Consider the following 12,219-nt stretch of genomic DNA (forward strand, 5'->3'; position numbering starts at 1 on the left):
TAGTTTATTGTCTATGTTGAACGCATCTATCCCATTGAATTTGAAATGAAGGATACCACAGGTCCAGCTAAGTTTGTCTCATATCTTGATTTACATGTAGAAATTGACAATGAGGGTCGACTGAGAACATAACTTTACGACAAAAGTAATGATTTCAGCTTTTCAATTGTGAACTTTCCATTTTCATGTAGCAACATTCTAGCATCGCATGCAAATGGAGTATGTATCTCCCAGTTTTACGATATTCCAGAGCTTGTGTTTCCTATCATGATTTCCTTGATACATGGTTGCTGTTTACAAGGAGCTATTAGGTAAAGGGTTCCAGTTGTTAAGTTGAAGCCATCCTTTCGAAAGTTTAAAAGGGGATATCACGAGTTGGTTGACTGTTATGGAATATCTGTGTCATAGATGACCACTGTTATGTACCAATTGTCACAACCACCATTCCGTCCATTTTACCACGATTATGACATCACCGAATGAGTCTTATTACCGGATTTGTACTTGAATGAGTAACATGACGGGTGCAGCATGAAAAGCAGAAACTGCTGAACCTTCTGGAGCACCTGATTTTACCCTTGGTTTTAGGTAGTGTTCGTGCTGTTTTTTCTATAGGTTTCTATGTAGCGTGATGTGGACTTATTCGTCTTTTAGTCATTTTTCGTTTTCCCTCATGGCGGTATCTGTTTTTCTCTTCAAATTATGAGTTTTGTATGTACCCTTGGTATCTTCCCCTTTTTTATTGTGCGCTTATAAATTTGCAAAGAAGTGAGGTAAAATGTATATTTTTGAGTGTAAACTGCCGAAATATTGTAATATAGTAGTATTTGTAAGGTATTATATCTATTTGTAGGATACTACTTGACTAACAACAACATTAGCATCGTAATTGGTTTATAAGCTCTTCATTTTTTTTAATAAGCTTTGGTTTTTCAAATATTTTGGCATCGAGCATCACTGAAGAGACATTTATTTTCGAAATGCGCATCTGGTGCAGAAAAATTAGTACCGTTTATGTTATTATAAAAAGGCGAAAGAATTTTCATTGAAAACGTACGCTTCAAAGATTATATCGCACTCACCTTAGTAGCATCAATTCCTTTTGTGATGGCCCAGGTAGATACAATATAGTCCATGACACGCTCACTTAAGGCTTTTGGAACATCATGTAGCTTCATGAACTCTCGGACACTATTGAGCATGTCATGATAACGAGCAAAGTTTGCGTAGAACTGTTGAAATATTGTTGTTACGTTTGAGAAAATGGTTGCATAGAGCAAAGCTACAATTAAAAAGATATTAGTCAATTACGTACTTTGGCATAGATTATTACGATATTTTACTACGAACGTGTTGGTTGTTACGACTTTTACATTATTATCATGTATAAGTAAAAGATAATAAACAAAGTTGCATGATATACACCCCTTTACATAAACGGTATATATATAGATATAGTCGTAAACGACCGCAACAGTTTGAAGTCGCATAACAGAGTTCGATTTCGTTTAATTGAGTAATTTGCTAAGTACCATTTTGTCTTCTGGTCACTTGTTCTAAATTTTTATATTTTATTTCTTTAATATTAAATGCAGTTATTTTCACTGAACTTACTTAATCATATGTCGACAAAAGGAGCTTGAAGCAAATTAAAATAAAAGAAATATGTCTCACGATGTACTATAAAGTTGTGATGGACACAATCACATGCAGTGAGTAATATTCACCCCTAAAGATATGTAATTAAATTATAAGTGCATATTCTATTACATGTATTGTAATATCTCAATTCTTTAAAAAGTAAATAAATCGGTCAGCCAAAATAAGAATATGTATGTGATTGCTAAGAGCAAGGTAACATGTTATTACTCATAGTGTTTGTCAAGACAGATTGCAGTCTTATGTGCGTATTTTGCATACTAGGTCAGATTTCTATAATCATGTCTATATATTGCGGGCTTTTTTCATATAACGTTGAATTTTCCTTTTCTTGATTATAACATATACTAAGGGCGTTAAAAACTTCATAATCGATTTTCAGTAGCAACTGTTGCATAGAATAACTATATTATGGCTGTCTTTTTGGTCCTGTGTAACGTTCTTTTGCTGTCTCATAAACGTATACACCAAATCTTATTTAATTGATATTTAAATCAGGCAGTCAGAATTACAAAGTAAATATCAACTTTTTGTCTAGAATGTATGTGTCTTTAGGAACCCTTCTTACCTCCAATTATCATCATGAAAATTGAGAACAATTTTTCGTTTTCTGTCGCAGCATTTACGTTCCCAAATCCTACACCAGTCATGCATGATAGAGTAAAATACAAGGCAGTAAGATATCGCATTGTTTTTGAAGGCCCGCCACCAAACTCAGTTGTTGCTGACGTATTTGACAGTGTAAATGGTTGATTTGTCACGGTGCTTAGTGTTGTCAACCATCCATATTCTATACCATCACCAAGCTCCCCTAATCCAATTGAATACCAAATACAAGCAAACCAGTGAGCAAACAAAATGAAAACGAGAATGAGCAAAACTAACATAGCAGCTCCATATTCCAGATAATGATCAAGTTTTCTCACAACTCGTCCTAAACGCAGAAGACGGACAACTTTTAATGCACTGAACAATGTACTGATGCGCTGTAATATAAAGTAAAAAGAAATATATTGAAGAATTACGGAGTTATACGGGCAAGTTGGAATATTAGCTATCCCCACCCCAATGCCAATTAAAATATAAATAAATTTATGACTTAAATATTAAGTAAGGTTCGTGTAACAGTTAAACGGAGGTGATTTTGCATACAATTTTCGTATGTTAAACTAAACAAAGAACTGAAAAATTATTACATAACTTTGTTATTTTCTAAATAAACATTCATATTTCATATAAAATATGCACATTGTATAAGGAAAACATTCATTAAATTGTCTGAATATCACCATATCTCCATAAAAAATGCATGTGTTTTTGTTCGATGAATTTTCGTCAAGTTTATGTACAATGATCATAGGATCATCGACGTCGAGCATTTTGTATTAACTATTCTGTTATGGTGTTTGTAAAGAAAAAGAATATAAATTTCGTTTTACGACTTTTTCAGTGCTACAAGGTTATATAAGCATGGTATCTTTGGTGAGTCTTTACAGTGTCATTTCAACATCCCAACCGCACTTCAACGTACGTTAGGGAAAATATACACACGCAATAAAAAACTACTGAAAACTGTTGTTCACAAATTATATGTATTTAATTTTCAAAGTGTAATTTGGTATGGGAATGCTTTCTTCAGTCCCACATACACATTCATGAAACACTACATGGCATCCCAGATTATTCTATTATTTTAGGAAATCACATTGAAAAGTGTACATGAATTGCATCAAATTTGCAAACTAACCAAAAGGAAAATATATAACATTTATAGTTAAACCTTATCTTCTTCACTTTGCGTAATTTTTTTTCCTGAAGAAAGAAAAAATGGATATCTCGCTTGTTTTAAGTATAGATGTTTAATGTTGATTGTGGATTATCTCACTTGTTTTAAGTATAGATGTTTAATGTTGATTGTGGATTATCTCGCTTGTTTTAAGTATAGATGTTTAATGTTGATTGTGGATTATCTCGCTTGTTTTAAGTATAGATGTTTAATGTTGATTGTGGATTATCTCACTTGTTTTAAGTATAGATGTTTAATGTTGATTGTGGATAAGAAACAAAGGGAGCAATAAAAACTAAAATAAATGATTTTTAGACAGCTTAAAGTTCAATTAAATTTTTGAATGTATATACATTTTTTAACATTAACTTGTGTTGTTCACTTGTTTTTGCCAAAATAGGCATAGTTATTCAACATTTTATTAAATGTTTTCCAGTTTCCTAAATTGGTCGATTTATCTATTATTTTTTTGGTAATTCAAATCAAGACAAAACTTATTGATCAATGTTCTTCTGCATACTGATACTTGATTTTTATGAAATAAAATGTTTAATCTGTTAAAATGAGTTGGAAAACTAACTCTATTTTTAAATAAGTTATATTGTACTATTGAACTTACTTCATCTACGTATTCGAATGCGTTAAATACGTCATAGGGTAAACACGAAAGCAGATCAATGACAAACCAGCTTCTGAGATAATTCATGCGGATTATTTTTGGATCGGATATAACTTCTCCACTTGGACCTACGAATGTGGTATGGAAATTTAAAATGATATCGACGAAGAACACAACGTCGACGATGCTGTCAACAACCAACAAAGGTACTTGGTCCATTGTTTTGTTTCGGTAGGCTGCATTGTACGGTACAGTCACTGCGGTATAAAACGTCAACAATAGAATCATCCAATCCCATATTGTCTTAAATAAACAGTAATGAAGTATGATATGTGGTGGCGTCTTAGGAGCCTCTAGTCGATACTGTGGTAATACATCAGCATTTAAGTTCATCATCTGTAACATAAACCAAAAGAAAATGTACATTGGGGAGAGTTAACAATTGTTCAAATATCTACCGATTTTGTAGTTTGCATGATGACAAATTAAGGAACATTCGCGTTAAACGTGTAACTGTTACTTCCAAAAGTGTAATATAATTGGCTAGGTTTTTTCTTATCGGCCAAAAAACAAAAGAATACAATGGCAGATATTGAAATAATAAAATAATATGCAATAACTTATGTTGTATGGTATTCTTGAAATGGTGGCAGGGGAGAAACTGTAGAAAGCTAGACGTCAATACCATATTATAAGAACTAATCATTATTAAAAGCAAATACATGGATAATATTGAGGAAAGAAACATTAAAACAACTTAAACATCACATGCTTTGGTGTATTTTTTTAAATACACATATTATTTTATGTACTCTGGCACATAAGGGAAACTTATGACGTGATTCATTATTACGAAGGGTTATCAACAATTTGGCTTATACCGACATTTACCTGTCTAGGTTTTCTTTTATCAAAGGAGGAAAAATCATTGGGAACAGCAGGTACTTGAGAATTTATCTTTAATCTGGCATAGATAGCTTTTTATGGCGTTGCATCCGTTTCCAATCACATAGGTTAAGGTTTCGTTATGGTAATGACACTAAAGTATTAATTTGTCGGTTTAACATGCATGAGATTCACTTGTACTAAAAGAAGTAAAATGATGCAAAATCAAACTTGGACTTCTCACTTTCTTAAAATATTTTTGGTGCAAAATTCAAATTTCGTTATTTTGAATTTGAATGTTAGAAGAAATCAAGACATAATGACAATAATGTCCATTATTTGTCGCTCTAGAATGACATCTAACTTAAATTATACATTTGCGTATAGAGTATATCCTCATTGTTGTTTTTTTTTATGTCTCCGGAAAATAAAGCTGACAAACGTCGAGTAATAGCTTTAAATCTAATAAAAGGATTATCTTTATGAACTGCATCTAAATGTCACAAATGTAACTTTCTACACCTACATAAGCTATTTGAGATGGTCAAATGTAACTTTATATACCTACATTGGCTATTTGAGATGGTCTCGAGTTATCAAACTTCGTGTTTGGCATGTGGGATGAAAACTGTAATAATGTAGAACGGTTTCTAGTTACTGATCTGGCTAACCGAGCAAATTTGCTAAGCCCTGCAAAAAAAAAAAAAAATGTAATTATTATTATTATAATCACCATCATCATCATTATACAATATTGATAAAGTGCAATAACTATTATAAAAATCACTGTAAACGCTTTCCACAAAAAAAAGTACAAATATAAACAAACAAACTAAAATGTCATGTATTTAATTTTTTTTACTGGTATGTTATTAGATATGACATCATAATACTTCTTTGTAGACGTGTATTCTTTTTGTTTTAACGAATCATTTGAGACGTTGATATTTTTATGTTAATTTGTAAAATAACGTAAATGTCTATAAACTGTGAAAAATCCTACAAAAACAACATATCTCTTTTTTTCTTTTCGTTCTTTTTTTAGGTTTTCCAAATTTTATTTACAGATTCTAAACAATTATTTAATAATAAAATGGAAAAAAGAAACACACAGAAAATCACTCATACATTCGGTCTAATTGAATCAATAGTATTAGATGTGATAATTTTTGGAATAAATTCAGTAAAGGATGTGTAAAATTTGATAATTTCACTTTTTCTTTTGTCGCAATATCAAACTATTAGTGATGTATCGAACTACGAAGCTTCTTTAGTATGTGTTCCATACCTTTTGCTCCATCTTCGTCTATTGGCTGTTTAAGAGCAGTAATATCTTTGAATGTACACAGGAATAAAACTATCTGATCTTTTTCGTTCTTGATTGGTGCAATATGAAGTAGCAGCCACAATGGTGTTCCTAAAAATAAGAGGAATTTTATTTATTTGATAGTATAGTTGTGCGCAATTTAATTGATATTGTACTTTTTAATATATCGTGTTGTTTCTCTCGATCAGCTTGTTATTGCTTATATAATTACAAGTTGAAATTCTTCTAGGTGTTCGTAATAATTTTTAAACAATCCAAAAGAAAAAAAATTTCACTGGAAATTAACTATAAAATTTATGAGTCCGAAGCGTTTTTTTTCCAGATTTACCTTTATTAAGAACGCTCAAACACAAAACATTGACAGTCAATGATGTAAAAGTACTTGAATGTGTTGTGAGCTGTATTACCGAAAGAGGACCTAAAAGATAAGCCATCTCCGTCGAAGGTCAACTTTGCCTGAGGAAGTTTTAAGGTTAGTTTCTTAGTAATTTCTTATTTGATCAACGAATAATTTGGGAAAGGTATGTTATATATCATGTCGGTACCGAAGCACTGACTACTAATACCCTCGGGGATTAACAGTCCACCAGCATCGGTATCTACATCGTGTTAGAAAATGTAAATAAGACAATAGATTTGGTTCGTCCAAAGCACTTTTCTTGATTAAACTTCATAAGGATCACTCAAACAGAAATACAATTGAAAGCCTATGCTGTATAAGTACCTGAATAAGGAGACATAACAGAATAACCAAACCATCCAAGGTAAACTTTTCCTGGGGGAGTTGGAACTTTAGTTTCCTTATAATTTCTAGGAAGGGTATGAAATAAATCATGTAAATACCGAAGACTATTGAGCTTATGATACCCTCGTATACTACCAGTTCACCAGCGGCGGTATCGCCTCAGTGCTAGAAATTGGAAATTGCACTTTGGTGTGTTCGCAGCACTTTTAGTGATTTACCTTCTGCTTGAACGCTAAAACCAAAAAAATTGAAAGCCAAGTGTTTTAAAGTACTTGAATTCACGAAGAGCTATATGACCAAAAGGGGACATAAAGTAAAAGCAACAGTAGTATGCCGTTGTTCAAAAGTCATAAATCGATTGAGAATAAAATAATAGCCAAATCCGTATATCTATCATTGCAATAGTTCCTTGAAAGTTAACAAAATCTTGGATGTTATCAAGGCATTTGTCATTTCTAATAGTAGATTTCTTAATCAGTTCAACCCATACTTTCTTTAATCCGCTTCTGAAAGAAAATTCTTCACAAATATCATCCCATTCGTTTTTCGTCTTTGTCATGCAAGATTTATATTAATTGTATGTAAAATTCCAGACCAGTGAAATAAATCTTAAAGAAGACAGTTTGTGCTTATTGGTTTTGGTGTCACTATTGTCTTCCTGAGCTTAAAATCAAGAGATAAGTAGTGAAATTGTCCAGGAGGGGAATTAAAATCAATAGGAATTGTGAATAATTTTGATAAAAATTAAATGATATGATAAGTATATTGAATGTAAAATTAAGATTATGTAGTATTATTGCCAATGAGACAACTATCCATCAAGATCAAGGATAGTTACCATAGGTCACAGTGCGACCTTCAATAAAGAGCAAAATCCATGCCGTACAATAAGCTACAAACGGTCAAGTTTAGACAAAATGTGAATGAATTCAAAGGAGAAAACCTACAGCATGATTTATACTATTACAATGAACGAAATACGAATATGCCGACAACAACCAACGACAACCACTAGATCACAGGTTCCTGCTTTTGGACAGGTACATAAATAATGTGGAAGGGTTTAGCCTGTTGGTGCATGTTATATTCCTGTCCATTTTTGGCTATACCTTTTTGGGCTTTTTGGTTATATCAGCTCTTCACAGTTTTGGATTTTCAAATATTTCGTCCTCGAGTAATACTAAGGGTACTTTAATACGCATATGGCGCAGTAAAATTGGTACCGTTAATGTTATTACTACCACTGGGTTGATACCTTTGCGAGTACCGAAGGAATCACCATCTCAGAAGCTTAGTACTACCAGTACTGTACTGTCAGAAAAATACCGATATTGTTTTATTGAAATAAATTTTAGAAAATCATTTAGATAAAGGAATGTATCTCCCTTATTGTTCAGTTTGGCTTTACTTTATGGTCCTTTTCGATTGTATCAGCTTTTTACAGTTTGTATTATATTTTGAATTATCTAATATCTCGGTCTCGAACATCACTGAATCGACTTTGATCGCCAAAATGCGCATCTGATGCAGTAAAATTGGTACCGTGAATGTTATTTACGAGCGCCTAACCCTCATTATTACCAAGAACAGTGGTGTTACAACTCAACATAAGAACAAACCGTAAAAACCAGTTGGAAATGGCTTCACTCATTATAATGGTACTTAGCTCAAAAACATATAGCAAAAAGACAAGAGACACATATTATCGATCTATGAGTTCTCGTAGTTACTGAAAGTTAATTTGATCTGATAAATAAATCATGTTCTCTATAATGTAAACTATTACACCTCCGACAGATTTGTGTAAAGATGTCATAAGCAGTGGAGAAAAACATGAGAATACGCAAAGCCACAATATATGTATCGACAGGAAGAAGGAACTTAAGTGTTAATAACTGGAAAACAATAAAGACGTTTTTTGGAAAGTTTAGGAATAAACTCATCATAGATACCAGGATTCAAATTTTGTACGCCAGATTGGTGTTTCGCCTAGAAGAGACTCATAGATTTATGAATGTGATATCCAATCCTTGATTTTCTCAATCGATTTATGAATTTCGAACAGCGGTATACTACTGTTGCCTTTATTTATTCATCAGTGACGTTCGAACCAAAAAATTTGAAAAGGCCAATTAAAGTACGAAGTTGAAGAACATTGAGGGCAAAAAATTATGAAAGGTTAAGAATGAGTTTACTGAAAGGAACAATTAGTTTACATGTTTCGTATCTTAATTTAAGATCATTATACATAACATCTCCGCAAAAATAAGGATTGGATATCACATTTGTTATTAGATGCAGTCAAACTCCCAAACTAGTTCATATCTATTAAAGAATTTGGTAGGTGTTCAACATGATTTGTGGTAAAGAAATCCTTGACTTATACACAGGTGATGTTCATTGCAAAACCAAATTTAAGATGCATATTCATTTTTGATAAGCCAAGAGCTTGTTTTCTCCCGTGACATTTCAGTTCATTTCCTCTCCTTTTATTACATATATTGACTCCAAACTTTACTGTTTATGGATGACATCGTTGTCACAACAAAGTCCCAGTAGGAATCTAGTAATTACATCGTCAATTCTGCCAGATTAAACAACATCGTAGTATAAACACGGTATAATGTCAATAACTAAGTAAATTATTTTGAAAGATCACCTCATTTGATTTCAAAATGTCGATTAAATCCAAATAAAATCAATTGTATACATTTAGTAAGCTTTTTGATACTATTTTGGTTTTCAAGTGTTTGGGTAATCAAGTGAACAGACGCCAGCAGTACCAAAATATATGGTAAAAATAGAAATTGCATTTGGAATAACATTCTTTTCTGTCAATCTCCGTTACAAAAGTATCTTTAGTTCATCTGTCAATTGCGCATATGTAAATAGATCTGACAAAAAATACACCATCATGATAATTAAGATTAAATATGCTATTAAATTGACTTCTTCCGTCAGTGTATTAAGTCATTACAACCAACAATCACGTTATTAGATCAAATATATCTGCGGAACAGGGCTTGATACAAAAAGTGCTTAACTGGTATTTGACTTTTTGTGTGTTTGTATTATATAAAGTCTTTTTAATTGTGAATGATGATTTTCCCCTTATAACTTACTATTTTTCTTGTAAAGGAGAACTTCGACTTGTGTTTGTTCCAATTCCTCAAACGATTCTTCAATTTTAATGACCGTATCTTTATCCGTGAGTTCACCATACATAAAACTGCAAGTGCTACTTTTCTGCATGACTTCTGCTCTACTATAACCAGCCAGTTTACAAAATCCGTCGTTACAGTACACAATAGGATAGTCCATGATCCTTGCATTTGCCAAAATAAAACTGCTGTCTGTAAATACCAAAAAATTGCCATTTTTATTATGTTAACTATAAAGTTCTTCAACAAACACATAGAGTACAATGTAAATGCGTGAATGAAATAAAAAGGGAAAGTGGACTAGACGCCCATTGCAACGAAATTAAGTCAAAATGATAATTACATAAGACACAAGACAGACACTTATTATTTTTGGGAATCACTGACATGTCTCGTGCAAAATTGAAAACTGTGCATAACCGAAAACGTATTAAACTTTCTCTAGTACTGTCCTACATCTGGAACAAAAAGAGAGATGAAAAACACTTGATACAAAAATATAAAGATATGCTATGATTCCCAATTAGGCAACCATCCATTCAGAAAAAAAGGTGCGAATAATTGCAGGTCACTGCATGGTTGTAAACGATGAGCAAAACCCAAATCTAATTAAAATTTAGATCTATCGGAACTCGCTTGCTCCGTCGAAGCATAAGAGGATAATGTAATCAGAGATTTATATTTTAATTAAAGTTGGGAAAACCCATACCGTAATGTAAGCTTCTAAAGGCCTCGGTAAAACAAAAGTCAAAGGGAGAAATTTATACTACAATGAAAGGAAAATGAATATGGCTGACGACAATAAACAACAACCGGTGGATTACAGAATCTTGTCTTAAGACAGGTACATAACGAATTTGGAGGTGTTTAACATGGTTGTGAATCCTCTAATCTGGAACAGTGATGTAGCGACTTCATAAGAACATCTATTAAGAATCAGTTGGAAGGTGCTTGACTCGTCGTATTGATAATTACAACCAAAACAAATCACAAAATCACAAAAATCACAAAAGTACCGATCTAAGAGTACTTGCAGTTAATGAAAGCTGTTTCATAACCCTGTTTCAACTGAAAGAGAAACCATGATCTCCAAATGTTTTAATAAGGTCTGACTTTTAAATTTTTACATCAAATACCTATATCTAACACACCTTTCAAATAACATATCATAGTATTTTTTGTCACATTCTTATTGGTATGTTAAGATCTAAACTGACTATTTATTCAACAAACAGGTAGGGCAAATTTTCCTAGAAATTATTGCATGCATGGGTCATTTTGAAAAAGGGGTTTCCCGCCTTTTGTATGCATCAGTATCATGGTTTATTCCAAACTATTCTTAAGTAGATGGCATTAAACTCCTATTTTGGTACATGTGTGTGTTTATTCAAATCATGAACATGCAAAGCTGTGCATTCACTGTCAGATACAAAAATAAACTAAATTTTTATTACAGATGTCCTGCAAAATTAACAAAAATATGTGAATTATTTTTTTATTATATGTCCAACTATAGATAAATCTTATATGTATACAATTTGGTCATCTTAAATATAAATATCAGTAGATTTCAGAAACGTCCAGACTGTGGCTCTATAAGTAAAACTATTACAGGGGAAATCGACCGTCCTCTTATTAAAATATTAAAGAGCTGTATGTTTATTTTCTTTTCCTTCTTTTGTACCAAAATTGTGCACTGAATTTTGCACGTTAACATTTTCATTCTTAAAAGTATGTGGAAATGATAATTGTGTTGTGGAAGTCCTATATCCTTTATTTTAACCTTTTATGTCATTGAGTAAGATGAAATAGGATGCTGCTCCTCGAAAAGGGAAATGCACTACTTGAAAACTAAAACCCTCATATTTCATGTTGTAAGTTACTAAAGGTAACATTGTGAAAAAGATTATGAAATTTCACATGATTTATTTTATTTAGACTTTACAATACTTCTATGAATTTGGTTGTGTCTAACTTTTTTCATGTTATTCTCTTCGTTTCAGAATTTTATCCCAAAAGTCCTTAATGTAGCTACCA

The 12,219-nt window shown here is 32.1% G+C and overlaps 1 protein-coding gene across 1 annotated transcript in view; it reads right to left on the reverse strand.

The window, feature by feature from the left end:
- Positions 1–12,219, reverse strand: part of LOC127737335 (potassium voltage-gated channel subfamily H member 1-like) — a 61,191-nt gene that overhangs the window by 9,124 nt on the left and 39,848 nt on the right. Inside the window, exons 2-7 of the mRNA XM_052247937.1 lie at positions 10,144–10,374; positions 6,238–6,366; positions 5,518–5,639; positions 4,065–4,460; positions 2,228–2,645; positions 1,083–1,282 (exon numbers count right to left, since the gene is read on the reverse strand). Coding sequence (XP_052103897.1) covers positions 1,083–1,282; positions 2,228–2,645; positions 4,065–4,460; positions 5,518–5,639; positions 6,238–6,366; positions 10,144–10,374 — 1,496 coding nt within the window. The remainder of the gene's footprint in view (positions 1–1,082; positions 1,283–2,227; positions 2,646–4,064; positions 4,461–5,517; positions 5,640–6,237; positions 6,367–10,143; positions 10,375–12,219) is intronic.

The sequence above is a fragment of the Mytilus californianus genome, unplaced genomic scaffold (assembly GCF_021869535.1).
Source record: "Mytilus californianus isolate M0D057914Y unplaced genomic scaffold, xbMytCali1.0.p SCAF_4, whole genome shotgun sequence".
In the NCBI taxonomy this organism is placed as follows: domain Eukaryota; kingdom Metazoa; phylum Mollusca; class Bivalvia; order Mytilida; family Mytilidae; genus Mytilus; species Mytilus californianus.